Raw genomic sequence first — 22,878 nt, forward strand, 5'->3', positions numbered from 1 at the left:
ATGTAATTGGTGTGTGTGGCCGTCGTCAAATCGTCTCTCCCCCCCTCCCCGCCCTGAACATTTCCGATCAGCCGATTGGACGGCATTCGAGCAGCTGCCTGGGCTAGACCAATGGGAACGGTCGACCCTGGGGGGGTGAGGGAGGGGGGCTCACAAGCGGGCCAATCAAACGCGAGGATTTCAGCCGAGGCGCTTATACGTACTGGGGAATTCGAGCACATTGATAACGCTAGCGTTACATTTGTTACTATGCATAGCGGTAGTCCTGCCTTACTCGACCAATCAGGGAAGGGAACGGAGGGGGTAGTGGGGGGGGGGCTTCAACTCAACCAATCAGGGAAGAGAACACGGGGTGGGGGATTGTGGGGACCCTTCAATTCAACCAATCAGATAAGGGAACAGGTCAAGGTGGGGGGGGGGGGGGCCTTCAGCTCAACCAATCAGGGGAAAGAAACGGTGGGTAGAATGGAGGGGGTTGTGGGGGGGGGGCCTTAACCTCAGCCAATCAGGGAAGGGAACAGTGGGGGGTTGAGGGGGATAGTGGGGGGGGGGGCTCACCTCAACCAATCAGAGAAGAAACAGAGGGAGGGGGTAGGGGGGGACTCCAATTCAACCAATCAGGGATGAGAATAGGATGGAGGGGGGGAGGGGCGACCATCCAGCTCAACCAATCAAAAGGAGGGAAGCGCGCGGGGGCACCTCCCCCCACCGCACGGGGAAAGCTACGGAAGGCGACACGAGGAGCCAAAAGGCGATCGCGAATTACCCCCCCACCAACCGCCACCCCTGACAACATTGTAAGTTTTAATGTTTTTATTGTTTCGCTTATCTTTAAAACGTTCGTTGCGCATAGAATACAAGTCAGGGGGGGACGTGTGTGGTTGATAACGATGAGGAATAATCCCTCAACGCCTTTACAATTCGATAATTGGTCGTTTGTTTAAGCGCCAACCTCCCCCCCCCCACAATTCGCTTATTTATAATTTCGAGCTAAGGCTACGGCAAGCCGCGTGAGGGGCTTTTGTGACCGCAACGGAATTAAAAAATCGCGTTTTTGAGGGGGGGAAGGGGGGTTGATCCAGGGTCTGTCTATGGGGGTGATGAATGTGGCGGTCGCGCCAAAATAAATTAAAAAGTTTATAATTAAAATATTGTCGAGGCTTAATCAGTCGCCCGTCGCGACGTTAACGACAACACAACGCCGCTTTGTCGTTTTGACATCAATAAATTTGACGTTAAAATAACTAAAAAAAATCGATGAGGGGAGATGCTCCCCCACCCGCCCCACGACCTTAGGCCTCAAGGCCTCCGGCTCTCCCCGCCCAGCTCCCTACACACGCGGCACACGCATTCAGGAAATGCCGTAGGCGTTGGTGGTGACCTAGGCCCGAATCCGTCAAATTTTTAATAACAAAAATTAAACAATAAAATAATTCTCACGACGTTTCGGCTACGACGCAAGCAGCCGTCCTCAGGTAGCCGAAACGTCGTGAGAATTCTTTTATGTTTTTATTTGTATTATTTTCCTTCTACGTGACTTTACCGAAAGATCCAAGAAGATGAATCCCTGCAGTCACGAAAGCTTTAAATCAAAATTTGTAACACTATGAGACATCTCCTTTACCAGTGGCAAAATATACTAGTAGGTTTTTACCCTTTAAACTGGTACAGTGCATATTATTATCATTATCAGAGTTGTTTATTTTTGTTTGCATTTGACTGCTTGTGTTGTGCTTATTGCAAACATGATGCCTTGTATAAAGGTGTCAGTTTTGTACCAGTTTAAAGGGTAAAAACCTACTACAATTTTTTTTTATAATTCTAGATTTAAAGCTTTCGTGACTGCAAGGATTCATACTCCTAGGTTTTTATCGGTAAAGTCACGTAGGTAAAATTGTTTTAAATAAAAAATAAAAATAATAGAAAAACCTAAGTGTATACATTTAAAATAATTGAAAATGTGCAAAGCAATTGGATTGATTGCTTTGTTATTGCGAAGTTAAAAACATCTACTGCACGATATTTTTGCTTTTTGTTATTGTTGTAAAACTGACAGTCGCGCAGAGCTATAATCGGCCGTGGTCGATCCGCTGCTGGATGAATGCCCTCGACTCGCACAGAGACACAAACTCAGACACACCACACAGACTCATTCAGATACACAGACACACAGAGACTCATAGACACACAGATACCCATAGAGACACAAACTCAGACACACCACACAGACTCATTCAGATACACAGACACACAGAGACTCATAGACACACAGATACCCATAGATACCCATAGAGACACAAACTCAGACACACCACACAGACTCATTCAGATACACAGACACACAGAGACTCATAGACACACAGATACCCATAGATACCCATAGAGACACACATAGACACACCACACAGAGACACATAGACTCATAGACACACAGATACCCATAGAGACACAGAGACTCACACAGATACCCATAGAGACACACAGACCACACAGACACACACAGACTCATAGACACACAGATACCCATAGAGACACACATAGACACACCACACAGACACACACAGACTCATAGACACACAGATACTCGCAGAGACACAGAGACTCATAGAGACACACAGAGACTCACCACACAGAGACTCATAGACACATATAACCATAGATACCCATAGAGACACACATAGACACACCACACAGAGACACATAGACTCATAGACACACAGATACCCATAGAGACACAGAGACTCACACAGATACCCATAGAGACACACACAGACTCATAGACACACAGATACCCATAGAGACACAGAGACTCACACAGATACCCATAGAGACACACATAGACACACCACACAGACTCGTAGACACACAGATACCCATAGAGACACACAGAGACCACACAGACACACACAGACTCATAGACACACAGATACCCATAGAGACACACATAGACACACCACACAGACACACACAGACTCATAGACACACAGATACTCGCAGAGACACAGAGACTCATAGAGACACACAGAGACTCACCACACAGAGACTCATAGACACATATAACCATAGATACCCATAGAGACACACATAGACACACCACACAGACTCATTCAGACACACAGATACCCATAGAGACACAGAAACTCACACAGATACCCACAGAGACACACATAGACACACACAGAGACTCATAGAGACACACAGAGACTCATAGACTCGAAGATACACAGAGACACACACAGACTCATAGACACACAGATACCCATAGAGACAGACACACAGATACCCATAGAGACACAGACACACACACAGAGACTCAGACACAGATACCCATAGATACCCATAGAGACACACAGACACACCACACAGAGACACACAGATACCCATAGAGACAGACACACAGATACCCATAGAGACACAGAAACTCACACAGATACCCACAGAGACACACATAGACACACACAGAGACTCATAGAGACACACACAGACTCATAGACACACAGATACCCATAGAGACAGACACACAGATACCCATAGAGACACAGACACACACACAGAGACTCAGACACAGATACCCATAGATACCCATAGAGACACACAGACACACCACACAGAGACACACAGATACCCATAGAGACAGACACACAGATACCCATAGAGACACAGACACACACACAGAGACTCAGACACAGATACCCATAGATACCCATAGAGACACACAGACACACCACACAGAGACACACAGATACCCATAGAGACACACATAGACTTACCACACAGAGACTCATAGACACACAGATACCCACAGAGAAGCACAGACACACCACACAACAACAACAACAACCGTCATTCGCCACTAAGTGGCGGTGACGTCACCACGACGCTTGTGCCAGGCCATGTGCACCCTGAGGCCACGTGAAGTGTCGAACGCCCGCTGACAGGAGGTCACGGGGCAGACCCAGGTGCCACGGGTCGACTGACCGAGATGACCGAGATGACTGGCTGATGCACCACCTGTGCCCCCTACTGTGCCAACTTGCTGTGCTTTAGCCACCCGGCGCTCCGCTCGTTGTTGTGAGCGTCGCTCCTCCGCCCTCCGTTGTTGTTGGAGGGCGACTGCCTCCAACTGCCCAGTAGCGTCCTTCACGAGCCTCCTCCACTGAGGCCGATCTTGACACCGCTGGTACCAGTCATCGGCAAGTCCACTCAGCTCCACGTCCTCCTGTACCACATCACTCCATCTCTTCTCTAGCCCGTGCCGCGCCCGTTTAGCCCCCTCGATCCGGCCGAACAAAAGCTGTTTAGGCATGCGGTGGCTGGGCACCACACAGAGACTCATAGACACACAGATACCCACAGAGATGCACACATAGACTCATAGACACACAGACTTGTAGAGACACAGAGACTTCATAGAGCCTCGCAGAGAGACAGAGAATCACCGAAACTCGGACACACAGAGGCCCATACACTAACACAGACACTCATAGACACAGACTTACAGATACGAATTAACTCAGAGACTCGCACAGAGACTCATAGACACACAGAGACACTCATAGATACACAGAGCCCCATCGACTCACCACACAGAGACCCATAGACTCGTCACACAGAGACCCACAGACTCCCAAAGAGACCCACAGACTCGTCACACAGAGACTCAGACTCACAAAAGACCCACAGACTCGTTGCACAGAGACTCATAGATTCACAAAGAGACCCACAGACTCATCACACAGAGACCCATAGACTCACCACACAGAGACCCACAGACTCGCCACACAGAGACCCACAGACTCACCACACAGAGACCCACAGACTCGTCACACAGAGACTCAGACTCACAAAGAGACCCACAGACTCGTCACACAGAGACTCATAGATTCACAAAGAAACCCACAGACTCGTCGCACAGAGACTCGTAGAACCAGAAAGAGACCCACACACTCGTCGCACAGAGACTCATAGACTCACAAAGAGACCCACAGACTTGCCACACAGAGACTCATAGACTCACAAAGAGACCCGCAGACTCGTCGCACAGAGACCCACAGACTCATCACACAGAGACCCATAGACTCCCCACACAGAGACCCACAGACTCGTCGCACAGAGACTCATAGACTCACAAAGAGACCCACAGACTCGCCACACAGAGACCCACAGACTCATCACACAGAGACCCATAGACTCCCCACACAGAGACCCACAGACTCGTCGCACAGAGACTCATAGACTCCCAAAGAGACCCACAGACCCGCACCTCCGATCACCACCATGACTACGTGTGTATGGTGATCCGTCGTTTGCAGATGGACCCCGCTAGCGCGATGGACTACGAAGATGCTAGTGGCGCTGCTGGTGGTGGCGGCGGTGCTGGCGCTGGTTGTGGCGGTGGCAGCACTGGTGATGGTGGCGGTCGCCCTGGTGATGGTGGCGGTGGTGAAGATATCCACCGTTGTCTCAAATGTCAAGTGACGATCCCCGGCCTCGACCGCTACATCCGGCATTGCCGGACGGAGTGTGGCGCTCATCAGGAGAGCGCGCCGGTAGCCCCGGTGAGACTCGCGTCATCTCACCGCCCCCCCGGGCAACGGCAGCGATCGTGCGCCGAGCCGCGGTCGCAACAACGGCGGTCGCGGGCATTGCGCATGCTTTCAGATGCTTTTTACACTGCACTATACACTACACTATACACTACACAATACACTACACTACTATATACTATACACCACACTATACACTACACTATATACTATACACCACACTATACACCACACTATACACTACACTATACACTACACTAGACACTACACTATACACTACACTACTATACACTACATTATACACTGCACTATACACTACACTATATACTATACACTACACTATACACTACACTATACACTCCACTGCTATACAATACACTACACTATACACTACACTATACACTACACTATACACTACACTACACTATACACTACACTTTACACTACACTATACACTACACTATACACTACACTATACACAACACTACTATACATTACACTATACACTCTACTATACACTACACTACACACTACACTGCTATACAATACACTATACACTTTACTATACACTCCACTATACACTCCACTGCTATACAATGCACTATACACTACACTTTACACTACACGATACACTACACTATACACACTCAGGCACTCACAGACACACACACTCAGACACAACAACAACAACCGTCATTCGCCACTAAGTGGCGGTGACGTCACCACGACACTTGTGCCAGGCCATGTGCACCTTGAGGCCACGTGAAGTGTCGAACGCCTGCTGGCAGGAGGTCACGGGGCAGACCCTGCAAGTGCCATGGGTCGACTGACCGAGATGACCGAGATGACTGGCTGATGCACCACCTGTGCCCCCTGCTGTGCCAACTTGCTGTGCTTTAGCCACCCGGCGCTCCGCTCGTTGTTGTGAGCGTCGCTCCTCCGCCCTCCATTGTTGTTGGAGGACGACTGCCTCCAACTGCCCAGTAGCGTCCTTTCGAGCCTCCTCCACAGAGGCCGATCTTGACACCGCTGGTACCGGTCATCGGCACTCAGACACTCGCAGACACACACACACACACTCAGACACTCGCAGACACACAACCCACACAGTTGGCTACTTGCGGTGCTGAAAGAACTTCAACAGACGCACGTACGGGGAGCGATGGTCACATCGGTGAACAGAGAGCACTCGTGTCCATGGGAATCTTTCTTTTGTTGGCGGTACTGTCAAGGTAATGTTTGTTTTAGCAGGCAAGGCCCCACTGAGATCTGTCGCCCTGAACGTGTGATGTTGATTCTAAATGTGGAGGGAAAGACCGGAGCAACCGGAGATATACAGCAGCAGGCATCGTCGGGGTCGGGATCGAACCCACGACCTCCTGTATACCAGGCGAGGTAGTCAACATCTAGCCACCGTGATGATGATGATGAGAGAGAGACTCCTAGCCACCGTGATGATGATGATGAGAGAGAGACGCAGACTCCAAATATACAGTAGAAGTAGCAGGCATCGTCAGGGTCAGGATGGAACCCACGACCTCCTGCAGACCAGCCGAGGTAGTTAACACCTCCTAGCCACCATGATGATGATGAGAGAGAGACCCACGACCTCCTGCGTACCAGGCGAGGTAGTCAACATCTCCTAGCCACCGTGATGATGATGATGAGAGAGAGACGCAGACTCCAAATATCCAGCAGCAGGGGTTATCAGGGTCAGGATTGAACCCACGACCTATTGCGTACCAGGCGAGGTAGTTAACATCTCCTAGCCACCGTGATGATGATTATGAGAGAGAGACGCAGACTCCAGATTATACAGCAGCAGCAGGCATCGTCAGTGTCAGGATTGAGCCTACGACCTCCTGTATACCATGCGAGGTAGTCAACATCTCCTAGCCACCCTGATGATGAGAGAGAGACGCAGATTCCAGATATACAGCAGCAGGCATCGTCAGGGTCGGGATCGAACCCACGACATCATGTATACCAGGCGAGGTAGTTAACATCTCCTAGCCACCGTGATGATGATGAGAGAGAGACGTAGAATCCAAATATGCAGCAGAAGCAGCAGGCATCGTCAGGGTTGGGATCGAACCCACAACCTCCTGCAGACCAGCCGAGGTAGTTAACACCTCCTAGCCACCGTGATGATGATGATGAGAGAGAGACGCAGACTCCAAATATACAGCAGAAGCAGCAGGCATTGTCAGGGTCGGGATCGAACCCACAACCTCCTGCAGACCAGCCGAGGTAGTTAACACCTCCTAGCCACCGTGATGATGATGATGAGAGAGAGACGCAGACTTCAAATATGCAGCAGCAGGGGTTGTCAGGGTCAGGATTGAACCCACGACCTCCTGTATACCAGGTGAGGTAGTTAACATCTCCTAGCCACCGTGATGATGAGAGAGAGACGCAGACTCCAAATATACAGCAGCAGCAGGCATCGTCAGGGATCGAACCCACGACCTCCTGTATACCAGGCGAGGTAGTTAACACCTCCTAGCCACCGTGATGATGATGATGAGAGAGAGACGCAGACTTCAAATATGCAGCAGCAGGGGTTGTCAGGGTCAGGATTGAACCCACGACCTCCTGTATACCAGGCGAGGTAGTTAACATCTCCTAGCCACCGTGATGATGATGATGAGAGAGAGACGCAGACTCCAAATATACAGCAGAAGCAGCAGGCATCGTCAGGGTCAGCATCGAGCCCACAACCTCCTGCAGACCAGGTGAGGTAGTTAACATCTCCTAGCCACCGTGATGATGATGATGATGATTCCCCCTCCCCACCTCCTCTGGCAGGCCACCTGCGCCGCTGCCTTCACCGTGCCCCCCCAGCAATCGCAGCGGCCGCCAGCAACAGATCCGTCGGCGTCGATTCCGACAGAAGCCGACGACGGTGGTGCCGGCGGTGGTGCCGGCGCCGTGAGCCGGCAGTCGATAGGCCCCTGGACTAGCCGGAGCGAGGTGACGGGCCGCGCCGTCGGCCGCGGGGCCGTGAGCTTCCGGGAGACGGGTGCGGCAGAGGCCCGCGGTGCGGTGGTCTGGGTTGGGGCCGTCGGTGAGGAGGAGGTGGTGGTGGAGGTGGAGGAGACAGAGGTGGAGGAGGTGGAGATGGAGGAGGAGATGGAGGAGGTGGAGGAGAAGGAGATGGAGGTGGAGAAGGTGGTGGAGCTGGTGGAGGAGAAGGAGCTGGTGGAGGTGGAGGAGGTAGTGGAGGAGGAGCTGGTGGTGGAGAAGGAGGTGGAGAAGGAAGTTGAAGAGGTGGAGGAGGTGGAGGTGGAGAAGGAGGTGGAGGAGGTGGAGGAGAAGGTGGAGGTGAAGGAGGTGGAGGAGGAGGTGAAGGAGGTGGAGGAGGAGGTGGAGGAGGAGGTGGAGGAGGAGCTGGTGGTGGAGGAGGTGGAGGAGGTGGAGAAAGAAGTTGAAGAGGTGGAGAAGGAGGTGGTGGAGGAGGTGGAGGAGGAGGTGGTGGAGACGGAGGAGGAAAAGGAGGTGGAGGAGAAGAAGCTGGTGGAGGAGAAGGAGGCAGAGGAGGTGGAGGCCAAGCAGCAGAAGGAGGTGGAGAAGGAGGTGGAGAAGGAGAAGGTGGAGGAGAAGGTGGAGAAGGAGGTGGAGAAGGAGGTGGAGGAGGAGGAGCTGGAGGCCAAGCAGCAGAAGGAGGTGGAGGAGGTGGAGGCCAAGCAGCAGAAGGAGCAGAGCGGTCCCAAGACTCGCGGCCGCAAGCGACGGTTTCCCGGTGCCGCCCCTCCTCCTCCCACCGCCGCCATCACCGCCACGGCCGCCACGGCAAGCCGGACGTCGGTGCGCCTCCAGGACCGGCGCGAGAGGACCGGTGCGGCAGCCAGGGGCTCCTGCTTCTGCTGCGGCGGCGGCGGCGAGCGTCACCGGCGGGGGGAAGGAGCGGCGGCCGCCGGCGGCCAGGACTGCGCCAAACGGCCGTGCCGGGGCGTCGGAGAGCCGACGGCAAGGCGGAGGGGGCGCCCGCCGCTCAGGCCGGCAGCTCCTGCCGGAGGCGGCGGTGGTGGTGGTGAGGATGGAGGCCCAATGAGGACCTTTGGCGTTGGTCGTGGTGGCGGTGGCGGCGGTGGTGAGGACGGAGGCCCAATGAGAACCTTTGGAGTTGGTCGTGGTGGAGGTGGTGGTGACGGAGGCCCAGTGAGGACCTTTGGAGTTGGTCGTGGTGGCGGTGGTGGAGGTGGTGGTGACGGAGGCCCAGTGAGGACTTTTGGAGTTGGTCGTGGTGGAGGTGGTGGTGACGGAGGCCCAATGAGGACGTTTGGAGGAGGTGGACGACGAGGGGGAGGTCGTGTAGGTGGACGAGGTGGTGGACGAGGAGGTGGTGGTGGTGGCGACAGAGGCCCAGGGAGGACGTTTAGAGGAGGTGGACGAGGAGGTAGAGGAGGAGGAGGCGAGGGGCTTTGTGGACGAGTGGACGTGGCGCCGATTTGGCCGTGTGGGACGCTGGCCGGCGAGGGATCGGAGTGCCGGGGAGACGGAGCGGACGAAGCCGGTGGTGGCCGTGGCGGTGTTGCTAGTGACGGTGTTGCTAGTGACGGAGTTGCTAGCGGAGGTGTTGCTAGTGAAGGCGTTGCAAGCGGAGGTGTTGCTAGCGGAGGTGTTGCTAGTGACGGTGTTGCTAGTGACGGTGTTGCTAGTGACGGAGTTGCTAGCGGAGGTGTTGCTAGCGGAGGTGTTGCTAGTGAAGGCGTTGCAAGCGGAGGTGTTGCTAGCGGAGGTGTTGCTAGTGACGGTGTTGCTAGGGACGGTGTTGCTAGTGACGGAGTTGCTAGCGGAGGTGTTGCTAGCGGAGGTGTTGCTAGTGAAGGCGTTGCAAGCGGAGGTGTTGCTAGCGGAGGTGTTGCTAGTGACGGTGTTGCTAGTGACGGAGTTGCTAGCGGAGGTGTTTCTAGCGGAGGTGTTGCTAGTGACGGAGTTGCTAGCGGAGGTGTTGCTAGCGGAGGTGTTGCTAGTGAAGGCGTTGCAAGCGGAGGTGTTGCTAGCGGAGGTGTTGCTAGTGACGGAGTTGCTAGTGGAGGTGTTGCAACTGGAGGTGTTGCTAGCGGAGGCGTTGCTAGCGGAGGTGTTGCAACTGGAGGCGTTGCTAGCGGAGGTGTTGCAACTGGAGGCGTTGCTAGGGGAGGTGTTGCTAGTGGAGGTGTTGCAAGCGGAGGTGTTGCAACTGGAGGTGTTGCTAGTGACGGTGTTGCAACTCGAGGCGTTGCTAGTGGAGGTGTTGCTAGTGGAGGTGTTGCAACTGGAGGCGTTGCTAGCGGAGGCGTTGCTAGTGACGGTGTTGCAACTGGAGGTGTTGCTAGCGGAGGCGTTGCTAGTGAAGGCGTTGCTAGTGACGGCGTTGCTAGTGGAGGTGTTGCGAGCGGAGGTGTTGCAACTGGAGGTGTTGCAACTGGAGGTGTTGCAACTGGAGGTGTTGCAACTGGAGGTGTTGCAACTGGAGGTGTTGCCAGCGGAGGTGTTGCCAGCGGAGGTGTTGATAGCGGAGGCGTTGCTAGTGGAGGTGTTGCAACTGGAGGTGTTGCTAGTGAAGGCGTTGCTAGTGAAGGCGTTGCTAGTGAAGGCGTTGCTAGTGAAGGAGTTGCTAGGGAAGGCGTTGCTAGTGAAGGCGTTGCTAGTGAAGCCGTTGCTAGTGAAGCCGTTGCTAGGGAAGCCGTTGCTAGCGGAGGCGTTGCTAGTGAAGGCGTTGCTAGTGAAGCCGTTGCTAGTGAAGCCGTTGCTAGTGAAGCCGTTGCTAGCGGAGGCGTTGCTAGTGAAGGCGTTGCTAGTGAAGGCGTTGCTAGTGAAGCCGTTGCTAGTGAAGCCGTTGCTAGTGAAGCCGTTGCTAGTGAAGGAGTTGCTAGTGAAGCCGTTGCTAGTGAAGGCGTTGCTAGTGAAGCCGTTGCTAGTGAAGGCGTTGCTAGTGAAGCCGTTGCTAGTGAAGCCGTTGCTAGTGAAGCCGTTGCTAGTGAAGCCGTTGCTAGTGAAGCCGTTGCTAGTGAAGGAGTTGCTAGTGAAGCCGTTGCTAGTGAAGGCGTTGCTAGTGAAGCCGTTGCTAGTGATGACGTTGCTAGTGAAGCCGTTGCTAGTGAAGCCGTTGCTAGTGAAGGCGTTGCTAGCGGAGGCGTTGCTAGCGGAGGCGTTGCTAGCGGAGGCGTTGCTAGTGAAGCCGTTGCTAGTGAAGCCGTTGCTAGTGAAGCCGTTGCTAGTGAAGCCGTTGCTAGTGAAGGCGTTGCTAGCGGAGGCGTTGCTAGCGGAGGCGTTGCTAGTGAAGGCGTTGCTAGCGGAGGCGTTGCTAGTGAAGCCGTTGCTAGCGGAGGCGTTGCTAGCGGAGGTGTTGCTAGTGGAGGTGTTGCTAGTGAAGCCGTTGCTAGTGAAGCCGTTGCTAGTGGCGGTGTTGCTAGCGGCGACGGTGTTGCCCGTGGTGGTTTCGGTGGTAGCAGCAACCGAACCACATCCCCGGCCAAACCGGCAGAGATGCCGACCGCCTCGCAATCGGACGACGCCGACGACGACGACGACGACGCCGACGAAGAGGAGGAGGAGGAGGAGGAGGATTTCGGCGACGATTCGGAGACCTGGCTGCCCGGCGGCGGGGTCAGGGGTCGGAGGCCGAGGGTCGGAGGAGCCCGGGACGGGGGGGGCAGCCGCGCTAAAAGGCCGCGGCGGCAGCAACCGCCAGCGAGCGGTGCCGGTGGTGGTGCCGGCGGTGGTGCCGGCGGCGGTGGTGCCGGCGGCTGTCGTAAGAGAGGGCGCGGCGAGGAATCCGACGTGATGGGGGTTCCCGTCGCCGCCACACCGCGACCACAACAGCTGCGGCACGGCACCGGCACCGGCACCGGCCGCGCCAAGAGGCAGCGCTGCTCGGAGCCGGCGACCGCCGCCATCGCGGCGGCAACTCCCATCGCTACAATGCAGCCGCCGCCACCGCCACCGCCGGAACAACAACAACAACCACAACAACCACAACAACAACCGGCAAACGGCGCCGGCGAAACGCCGAAGCGTCGCAAGGGGGCGGCCGCGACAGGAAGCGGTCGCGCGAGTGCCCCGACTGCGGCTACGTGGCGGCCACGTGCACCAACCTGGCGGTGCACGTGCGGCGCCGCCACCGGCGCCAGTACAGCTACCTGTGCCGCGCGTGCCACTACTACACGGTGACCAAGGGCGACATGGACCGGCACTGCGCCACCTGGAAGCACAAGCGACGGGCGGCGGAGGACCTCGCCGTCGGTGCCGTCGGTGGCGTCGTCGTCGCCGCCGGCGAGGCGGAGGGGGGCGGCCCGGTCGTGGTGGAGGCCGCCGGGACGGTCGAAGGGGGGTCGGCCCGGAGGAGCTACGGGCGGCGGCGACCGAGGCTCCCGCCGGGGCGGGAGGCCCGACGTTCCGCTGCCGGGCCTGCCCCAGGGCGGTGTCGACGGCGCAGGCGCTAGAGGCGCACGCCCGGCGCAAGCACCGCGGAGACTTTGAGTTTGAGTGCACGGCGTGCGGCTACCGGGCGCTGACGCGCGCCGAGATGGCGCGGCACGCCGCCACCGTCAAGCACCGCACGCGCAGCCGCGCCCTGCTGCTGCTGCTGCAGCAGCAGGAGCAGCGGAAGCAGCAGGCGGTGGTGGTGGGAGATCGTGGTGGTGGTGGTGGTGGTGCGGAGGAGACGGTGGAGGAGTCTCCGGTGGGTGGAGCCGTGGTCCTGATTGGCGCGGCGGAGACTTTGCCCGGCGGCGCCGGTGACCCCGGCGTGGAGGAGACGGAGCGGATGCCGGCTGCAGCGTCGTCGTCATCGTCGTCACCGCCTCGTCCGCCCCCCGCCTATTCTACCGTTGCCGATTCTGCCGATGCCGCCGCTGATTCTACCCGCGCCGCTGCTGCACCATCCGCGGATTCCGTTGCCGCCGCCGGCGAGACATCGATCGCCGAGGAGGCGGGAGGCTGCGCCGACGTCCTGGCGAGCCTCTGCCGGGCGCTGAGCGTGGGGGAGGCGGCCGCACGACCCGGGGGGGCGGCCCCGGTCGATGGCGAGGTGGAGGAGGAGGTGGAGCAGACGGTGATCGTCGCCAGGGTTCACGAGGTCGGGGGAGACCTCCTGCAGGCGCTGTGCGACACCATGGTGGGCCGCCCGGCGCCGGGAGACGTGGAGGAGGAGGAGGTGGTGGTGGTGGTGGAGGAGGAGATGGAGGAGGAGGGGGAGGAGGTGGTGGTGGTGATGATGGAGGAGGAGGTGGAGCGGCAGCAGGAGCAGCAGGGCGAGGTGGTGGTGGTGGTGACGGCGGCGACGACCGAGGATGACGGTGGTGGTGGTGGAGGTGGTGGTGGTGGTGGTGGTGGAGGTTGTGGTGGAGGTGGTGGTGGAGGTGGTGGTGGAGGTGGTGGTGGAGGTGGTGGTGGAGAGGCAGTGGGCGAGGTGGTGGGAGTGGAGGAGACCGCTGTGACGATGGAGGAGGGGGCGATGTGCGGGACGGTTGTCTTGGAGTGGAACCCGCCTGGCGATGGTGGCGGTGATGGTGGCGATGGTGGCGGTGGCGGCGGTGATGGCGGTGGTGATGGTGGTGATGGTGGTGATGGTGGTGATGGTGGTGATGGTGGTTATGCGGCTGTGGCGGAGATTCATGGTGGGCAGGCACAAGAGGCCGCTATGGAGGGTGATGGTGGTGGACACGTAACCGCGGCGACCGCCGTAACCGCGGCGACCTCCGTAACCGCGGCGACCGGCGGCGTTCCGGACCAGCCGGCGGAGGCGGAGGTCGAGGCTCTGATCTCCGCGGCACGGACGGCCCACGGCGGAGGAGGGGCCCACGACGGAGGGGCCAGGGCGGAGGGGCCCACGGAGGAGGAGGGGCCCATGGCGGAGGGGGCCCACGGCGGAGGGGCCCACGGCGGAGGGGCCCACGGCGGAGGGGCCCACGGCGGAGGGGCCCACGGCGGAGGGGCCCACGGCGGAGGGGCCCACGGCGGAGGGGCCCAGGGCGGAGGGGGAGGGTCTGCGGAGCCGGAGTTTGACGCGACGATTGTGCGAGTGAGGAGGCCCAGGGGCAGCGCGGAGGCCGCTGGGCAGCCGGCCCCTCGCTGCACCCACGGTGGCCGTAGGAATGGTACGGAGAGGGGGGGGTGGGGGGGGAGTAGTGGGGGGGGGGGTAGTGGGGTAGTGGGTGGGGGGAGGGGGGGTAGTGGGGGTGGGGAGGGGGGAGGTGGGGGGGGGAGGGGGGCGGTGGAGGGGAGGGGGGGGCGGTGGAGGGGAGTGGGGGCAGTGGGTGGGGGGGCGGTTGGGGGGGCAGTGGGGGGGGGCAGTGGGTGGGGGGGCAGTGGGTGGGGGGGGCGGTTGGGGGGCAGTGGGTGGGGGGGGCAGTGGGTGGGGGGGGCGGTTGGGGGGGCAGTGGGTGGGGGGGGCAGTGGGTGGGGGGGGGCAGTGGGTGGGGGGGGTAGTGGGTGGGGGGGGTAGTGGGTGGGGGGGGCAGTGGGTGGGGGGGGCAGTGGGTGGGGGGGGTAGTGGGTGGGGGGCAGTGGGTGGGGGGGGGGCAGCGGGGGACTACAATTTTTAGCAGTGAATGTTTATTGTTGTTGGTGGTGGTGGTTGTTGGTGGTTGTTGTTTGTTTGCCAGACGGGCGATGCGGACCGCGACGCCAGCGTGGTGAGGCTGAGCCACTCCTCGCCGGTGCCGGGCGCGGCTTCCTGCCGGAACTCGTACTGGTGAGCGGTGGTGGTGGTGGTGGAGGTGATGGTGGTGGTGAGCGGGGTGAGGTAGTGGAGGTGATGGTGGAGGTGATGGTGGAGGTGGTGGAGGTGGTGGTGGCGGTGGTGGAGGTGATGGTGGTGGAGGTGATGGTGGTGGAGGTGATGGTGGTGGGTGGTGGTGGTGGAGGTGGTGGTGGTGGTGGAGGTGGAGGTGGTCGAGGAGGTGGTGGTGGTGGAGGTGGTGGTGGTGGTGGTGATGGTGGTGGAGATGATGGTGGTGGGCGGTGGTGGAGGTGATGATGGTGGTGGTGGAGGTGATGGTGGTGGAGGTGATGGTGGTGGTGGTGGAGGTGATGGTGGTGGTGGTGGAGGTGATGGCGGCGGGTGGCGGCGGTGGCGGCGGTGGTGGCGGTGGCGGCGGTGGTTGCGGTGGTGGCGGTGGTTGCGGTGGTGGCGGTGGTGGCGGTGGTGGCGGTGGTGGCCGGTGGCGTGGCGGTGGTGGCGGTGGTGGCGGTGGTGGCGGTGGTGGCGGTGGTGGCGGGTGGGTGGGCGGTGGTGGCGGTGGTGGTGTCAGCTTGGAGCGATTGCTGCTGGTGTGAAGAGATTGGATCATTAGTCTGTGATGTGTCAAGTGATGTGTCGTGTAGGGTGTGTGATGTGTGTGTGGTGTGTGTGTGTGTGGTGTGTGTGTGTGTGTAATGTGTGATCTGTGTGTGATGTGTGTGTGTGTAATGTGTGTGTGTAATGTGTGTGTGATGTGTGTGTGTGTGGTGTGTGTGTAATGTGTGTGTGTGTAATGTGTGTGTGTGTAATGTGTGTGTGTGTAATGTGTGTGTGTGTGTAATGTGTGATGTGGTGTGTGTGTGGTGTGTGTGTGGTGTGGTGTGTGTGTGTGGTGTGTGTCTGGTCTCTTTAGTTCTCACCCAGGTTCAAACAAAACTCCCCTCCCTCTCCTCCCTCCCCTCCCTTCCTCCCTCCCTCTCCTCTCCTCCCCTCCCTCTCCTCCCTCCCTCCCCTCCCTCCCCTCCCCTCCCCTCCCTCCCTCTCCTCACCTCCCTCCCTCCCTCCCTCCCCTCTCCTCCACTCTCTCCAGGCCGCAAACTACTCGCACGCCGCTACCGCCGCTGCCGCTGCTGCTGCAGTGCCGGCACGGGACGGAGCGACCCACGGTGACCGCCACCATCACCGCCACCAGCACGAGGAGGAGGACGATGAGGTGGCGGTGGCGGTGGGCGACGAGGAGGAGGAGCAGCAGCAGCAGCAGCAGCAGCAGCAGGAGGAGGAGGAGGGGGACGTGGCCTTGCAGCCGGACGGCGACTGCGCAGAGGACCAACAGGCGCAGCCAGCGCTGGCGGAGAGCGGCGGCACGCAGGAGGTGGGGGGTGGGGTGGGGTGGGGTGAGTGGGGTGGGTGGGGGGGTGGCGTGTGGGTTTGAGGGGGTGGGTGGGGTGGGGTGAGTGGGGTGGGGTGGGTGGGGGGGGTGGCGTGTGGGTTTGAGGGGGTGGGTGGGTGGGGTGAGTGGGGTGGGTGGGGTGGGGTGGGTGGGTAGGGGGGTGTGGTGGGGTGGGTGGGTGGAATGAGTGGGGTGGGGTGGGATGAGGGGGGTGGATTGGGGTGGGTGGGGTGAGTGGGGTGGGTGGGTGGGGTGGGGTTTGGTGAGTGGAGTGGAGTGGGGTGGGGTGGGGTGGGTGGGTGGGGTGGGGTGGGTGGGTGGGTGGGTGGGGTGAGTGGGGTGGGGTGGGTGGGGTGAGTGGGGTTGGGTGGGTGGGTGGGGTGAGTGTGGTGGGTGGGTGGGGTGAGTGGGGTAGGGTGAGTGGGGTGGGGTGGGGTTTGGTGAGTGGGGTGGGGTGAGTGGGGTGAGTGGGGTGAGTGAGTGGTGAGTGAGTGGTGAGTGAGTGGTGAGTGAGTGGTGAGTGGCGTGTGGTGAGTGTGGTAAGGTTTGGCAGGGTGTATAAAACACCTTGCTCATCGAATTCACTCCCCCCCATCCCCCCTCCCCCCCACCCCCCCAACCCCCCCCCTCCCTCCCCCCAGGGCCCCCTCCCCTAGCTACAAGTGTTTCCGCTGTGGCTTGGCTTGCCCCGGCTTGCCCGAGCTGCTGACCCACGTCCGCGGCCGCCATCGCCGGTGCCACCAGCGGCGCCGGCAGCGGCAGGAGAAAGCCCCGGGTCGCGACCTGGCGGCCTTCATCCGGGAGGACGCCGAGGTCATCGCGGCCGAAAGGTCGCAGGTCGCAGGAGGAGGGGGGGGAGGGGGAGGGCCGGCTTCGTGCGGTCACTGCGGCAGGGAGTTCCGTGGGGGGAAGGTGCCGGCTTTCATCGCTCACCTGCGCACGCACACCGGTGAGTGGGGGGGGGGGTGGGGTGAGTGGGGTGAGTGGGTGGGGGGTGAGCGGGTGGGGGTGAGCGGGTGGGGGTGACACACACAGACACACACACAGACACAGACACACACAGACACAGACACACACAGACACACACACAGACACACACACAGACACACACAACAACAACAACAACCGCCATTCGCCACTAAGTGGCGGTGACGTCACCACGACGCTTGTGCCAGGCCATGTGCACCCTGAGGCCACGTGAAGTGTCGAACGCCCGCTGGCAGGAGGTCACGGGGCAGACCCAGGTGCCACGGGTCGACTGACCGAGATGACTGGCTGATGCACCACCTGTGCCCCCTACTGTGCCAACTTGCTGTGCTTTAGCCACCCGGCGCTCCGCTCGTTGTTGTGAGCGTCGCTCCTCCGCCCTCCGTTGTTGTTGGAGGGCGACTGCCTCCAACTGCCCAGTAGCGTCCTTCACGAGCCTCCTCCACTGAGGCCGATCTTGACACCGCTGGTACCAGTCATCGGCAAGTCCACTCAGCTTCACGTCCTCCTGTACCACATCACTCCATCTCTTCTCTAGCCCGTGCCGCGCCCGTTTAGCCCCCTCGATCCGGCCGAACAAAAGCTGTTTAGGCATGCGGTGGCTGGGCATGCGGGCTACATGACCCAGCCAACGCAGCCTTGCCTGCCGGAGGAGCTCACTGATGGGACTTTGCCCAGATCTTTCAAGGACTTGTGAGCTCCTCACACAATCCAGCCTGGTTAAACCCAGGATGGATCGTAGGCAGGCCAGCCTAAATGTTTCCAACCGCGAAGATGCTCCACTAGGGGGGTCCACGTTTCGCAAGCGTAGAGAAGGGAGGGAATGACCGTGGCCGAGAAGACCTGAAGCTTCGTGCGGAGCGACAGACCAGGTAGCTTCCACACAGCGTTACGCAACCGATGAAAAGACACACACACACAGACAGACACACAGACAGACACACACACAGTCACACACACAGTCACACACTTGGCCCGAACGGTGCGTGAGAGGCTAGCGGGGCACCTCCCCATGTGTGTCTCTGTGTGTGTGTGTGTGTCTGTGTGTGTGTGTGTGTCTGTGTGTGTGTGTGTGTCTCTGTGTGTGTGTGTGTGTGTGTCTGTGTGTGTGTGTGTGTGTGTGTCTGTGTGTGTGTGTGTCTGTGTGTGTGTCTGTGTGTGTGTGTGTCTGTGTGTGTGTGTGTCTCTGTGTGTGTGTCTGTGTCTGTGTGTGTGTCTCTCTGTGTGTGTCTGTGTGAGTGTCTCTGTGTGTCTGTCTGTGTGTCTCTGTGTGTGTCTGTGTGTGTCTGTGTGTGTGTGTGTATCTCTGTGTGTGCGCGGGTTCAGGCTCCAAGCCGTTCCAGTGCAAGATCTGCGGCTTTGCCAGCGCCCAGATGGGCGACGCTCGTAACCACATCAAGCGCCACCTGGGCCTCAAGGAGCACAGCTGCAACCTGTGCGGGTGAGTGGGGGGGTGGTGGTGGTGAGTGGGTGAGTGGGGGGGTGGTGGTGAGTGGGTGAGTGGGTGGGTGGTGAGTGGGTGAGTGGGTGGGTGGTGAGTGGGTGGGTGGTGGTGGTGAGTGGGTGGGTGGGGGGGGGTGGTGGTGGTGGTGAGTGGGTGAGTGGGTGGTGGTGGTGGTGGTGGTGAGTGGGTGGGTGGGGGAGTGGTGGTGGTGAGTGGGTGAGTGGGGGGGTGGTGGTGGTGAGTGGGTGGGTGGGTGGGTGGGTGAGTGGTGGTGGTGAGTGGGTGAGTGGGGGGGTGGTGGTGAGTGGGTGGGTGGGTGGGTGAGTGGTGGTGGTGGGTGGTGAGTGGGTGAGTGGGTGGGGTGGTGAGTGGGTGAGTGGGTGGGTGGTGAGTGGGTGAGTGGGGTGGGTGGTGAGTGGGTGAGTGGGTGGGTGGTGGTGGTGAGTGGGTGGGTGGGGGGGTGGTGGTGGTGGTGAGGGTGAGTGAGTAGGTGGGTGGGTGAGTGGGTGGGTGAGTGGGGGGATGGTGGTGGTGAGTGGGTGGGTGAGTGGGGGGGTGGTGGTGGTGGTGAGTGGGGGGTGGTGGTGAGTGGGTGGGTGGGTGGGTGAGTGGTGGTGGTGAGTGGGGTGAGTGGGTGGGGGTGGTGAGTGGGTGAGTGGGTGGGTGGTGAGTGGGTGAGTGGGTGGGTGGTGAGTGGGTGAGTGGGTGGGTGGTGGTGGTGAGTGGGTGGGTGGGGGGGTGGTGGTGGTGGTGAGTGGGTGAGTGGGTGGTGGTGGTGGTGGTGAGTGGGTGAGTGGGGGGTGGTGGTGGTGAGTGGGTGGGTGGTGTGAGTGGTGGTGGTGAGTGGGTGAGTGGGTGGGTGGTGAGTGGGTGAGTGGGTGGGTGGTGAGTGGGTGAGTGGGTGGGTGGTGAGTGGGTGAGTGGGTGGGTGGTGAGTGGGTGAGTGGTGGTGGTGAGTGGGTGAGTGGTGGTGGTGAGTGGGTGAGTGGGTGGGTGGTGAGTGGGTGAGTGGTGGTGGTGAGTGGGTGAGTGGGTGGGTGGTGAGTGGGTGAGTGGGTGGGTGGTGGTGGGTGAGTGGGTGGGTGAGTGGGTGAGTGGGTGGGTGGTGGTGGTGAGTGGGTGGGTGGGGGGGTGGTGGTGGTGGTGAGTGGGGTGAGTGGTAGGTGGGTGGGTGAGTGGGTGGGTGAGTGGGGGGGGTGGTGGTGGTGAGTGGGGTGGGTGTGGGGGGTGGTGGTGGTGGGTGGTGGGGGGGTGGTGGTGAGTGGGTGGGTGGGTGGGTGTGTGGTGGTGGGTGGTGGGTGGTGGGTGGGGGGTGAGTGGGTGGTGGGGTGGGTGGTGGTGGGTGGTGTGGGTGGGTGGGGGTGGTGGGTGGGTGTGGTGGGGTGGGGTGGGTGTGGGGGGGTGGGGGGGTGGTGGTGGTGGGTGGTGGGTGGTGGGTGGTGGTGGTGAGTGGGTGGGGGTGGGGTGGGTGGGGGGGTGGTGGGTGGGTGTGTGGGTGGGTGTGGTGGTGAGGTGGGTGGGTGGGGTGGTGGTGGTGGGGGTGGTGGTGGGGGGTGTGGTGGTGGGGTGGGGGGTGGTGGGGGGTGGTGGGTGGGGTGGTGGGGGGTGGTGGTGGTGGGTGGGTGGGGGGGTGGTGGGGGGTGGGTGGGTGGGGGGAGGTGGTGTGGGTGTGGTGTGTGGGAGTGGGTGTGTGTGGTGTGGTGTGAGTGGGTGGGTGTGGAGTGTTGTGGGTGTGTGTGAGTGGTTCTGTGTACGAGTGTCTGTGTGTGTGTGAGTGTCTGTGTGTGTGTGTGGGAGTGTGTGTTTGTGTATGGGAGTGTGTGTGAGTGTCTGTGTGTGTGTGGCGGTCGGGCGTGGTGCTGGCCACCACCCCTCGTGTACCGTTCCGGCCTTCATAGGTGCTCGCTAACAGCACTTGCCCCTATAGTCTGTTAAGGCTATACGGGGGATCTTTGTCTTTGTGTGTGCGTGTCTGTTTGTGAGTGTGTGTGAGTGTGTGTGAGTGAGTGTCTGTGTGAGTGAGTGTGTGTGAGTGAGTGGCTGTGTGTGAGTTGGTGTCTGTATGTGAGTTGGTGTCTGTGTGTGAGTGTGTGTGGCTGTGTGTGAGTGTGTGTGAGTGTGTGAGTGAGTGTGAGTGAGTGTGAGTGTGTGTGAGTGAGTGGCTGTGTGTGAGTTGGTGTCTGTATGTGAGTTGGTGTCTGTATGTGAGTTGGTGTCTGTGTGTGAGTGTGTGTGGCTGTGTGTGAGTGTGAGTGTGTGTGAGTGAGTGTGTGTGAGTGAGTGGCTGTGTGTGAGTTGGTGTCTGTATGTGAGTTGGTGTCTGTGTGTGAGTGTGTGTGGCTGTGTGTGAGTGTGAGTGTGTGTGAGTGAGTGTGTGTGAGTGAGTGGCTGTGTGTGAGTTGGTGTCTGTATGTGAGTTGGTGTCTGTGTGTGAGTGTGTGTGGCTGTGTGTGTGTGTGAGTGTGTGTGAGTGTGTGAGTGTGTGTGAGTGAGTGTGAGTGAGTGTGAGTGAGTGTCTGTGTGTCTGTGTATGTTCACAGCACTTGCCCCTCCAGTCTGTTCCAGGCGCTTTACAGGAGGTGGTGGTGGTGGTGGTGTGTGGGTGAGTGGGGGGGGTGGTGGTGAGTGGGTGAGTGGGTGGTGGTGGTGGTGTGTGGGTGAGTGGGGGGTGGTGGTGAGTGGGTGAGTGGGGGGGTGGTGGTGAGTGGTGAGTGGGTGGTGGTGGTGTGTGGGTGAGTGGGGGGGGTGGTGGTGAGTGGGTGAGTGGGGGGGTGGTGGTGAGTGGGTGAGTGGGGGGGTGGTGGTGAGTGGGTGAGTGGGGGGGGTGGTGGTGGGTGAGTGGGGTGGTGGTGGTGTGTGGGTGAGTGGGGGGGTGGTGGTGAGTGGGTGAGTGGGGGGGTGGTGGTGGGTGAGTGGGTGGGGTGGTGGGTGAGTGGGGTGAGTGGGGGGGGTGGTGGTGAGTGGGTGAGGGGGTGGTGGTGGTGGTGGGTGAGTGGGGGGTGGTGGTGAGTGGGTGAGTGGGTGGTGGTGGTGTGTGGGAGAGTGGGGGGGGTGGGTGGGTGAGTGGGTGAGTGGGGGTGGTGGTGAGTGGTGAGTGGTGTGGTGGTGTGAGGGTGAGTGGGGGGGGTGGTGGTGAGTGGGTGAGGGGGGGGGTGGTGGTGAGTGGGTGAGTGGGGGGTGGTGGTGAGTGGGTGAGTGGGGGGTGGTGGTGAGTGGGTGAGTGGGTGGTGGTGGTGTGTGGGTGAGTGGGGGGGTGGTGGTGAGGGGTGAGTGGGGGGGTGGTGGTGAGTGGGTGAGTGGGTGGTGGGTGGTGGTGAGGTGGGGGGGTGGTGGTGAGTGGGTGAGGGGTGGTGGTGGTGTGTGGGTGGTGGGGGGTGGTGGTGAGGGGTGAGTGGGGGGTGGTGGTGTGTGGGTGAGTGGGGTGGTGGTGGTGTGGTGAGTGGTGGGGGGTGTGGTGAGTGGGTGAGTGGGGGGGGGTGGTGTGGTGGGTGAGTGGGGTGGTGGTGGTGTGTGGGTGAGTGGGGGGGTGGTGGTGAGTGGGTGAGTGGGGTGGTGGTGGTGTGTGGGTGAGTGGGGGGGTGGTGGTGAGTGGGTGAGTGGGTGGGTGGTGGTGGTGAGTGGGTGTGGGTGGGTGGTGGTGTGGTGGGTGAGTGGGGGTGGTGTGGTGGGTGAGTGGGGTGGTGGTGGTGGTGTGTGGGTGTGGGGGGGGTGGTGGTGTGTGGGTGAGTGGGGGTGGGTGGTGGTGTGTGGGTGAGTGGGGGGGGGTGGTGGTGGGGGTGAGTGGGTGGGGTGAGGGGGGGTGGTGGTGGTGAGTGGGTGAGTGGGTGGTGGTGGTGGTGTG

The 22,878-nt window shown here is 59.8% G+C and overlaps 1 protein-coding gene across 1 annotated transcript in view; it reads left to right on the top strand.

Annotated features, from left to right (window-relative positions):
- Window positions 1-728: 728 nt before the first annotated feature.
- Window positions 729-22,878, top strand: part of ZNF407 (zinc finger protein 407) — a 39,399-nt gene continuing 17,249 nt past the window's right edge. The window contains exons 1-15 of the mRNA XM_078883290.1: window positions 729-797; window positions 5,313-5,558; window positions 8,355-8,660; window positions 9,366-9,707; window positions 9,865-10,857; window positions 11,053-11,976; window positions 12,357-12,478; window positions 12,574-12,864; window positions 12,951-13,080; window positions 13,447-13,657; window positions 13,907-14,632; window positions 15,140-15,228; window positions 16,307-16,605; window positions 17,248-17,555; window positions 18,920-19,034. Of these exons, the coding sequence (XP_078739416.1) occupies window positions 5,313-5,558; window positions 8,355-8,660; window positions 9,366-9,707; window positions 9,865-10,857; window positions 11,053-11,976; window positions 12,357-12,478; window positions 12,574-12,864; window positions 12,951-13,080; window positions 13,447-13,657; window positions 13,907-14,632; window positions 15,140-15,228; window positions 16,307-16,605; window positions 17,248-17,555; window positions 18,920-19,034 (5,102 nt within the window). The 5' untranslated portion in view covers window positions 729-797. The remainder of the gene's footprint in view (window positions 798-5,312; window positions 5,559-8,354; window positions 8,661-9,365; window positions 9,708-9,864; window positions 10,858-11,052; window positions 11,977-12,356; window positions 12,479-12,573; window positions 12,865-12,950; window positions 13,081-13,446; window positions 13,658-13,906; window positions 14,633-15,139; window positions 15,229-16,306; window positions 16,606-17,247; window positions 17,556-18,919; window positions 19,035-22,878) is intronic.

The sequence above is a fragment of the Lampetra fluviatilis genome, chromosome 70, assembly GCF_964198595.1.
Source record: "Lampetra fluviatilis chromosome 70, kcLamFluv1.1, whole genome shotgun sequence".
NCBI classification, from domain to species: domain Eukaryota; kingdom Metazoa; phylum Chordata; class Hyperoartia; order Petromyzontiformes; family Petromyzontidae; genus Lampetra; species Lampetra fluviatilis.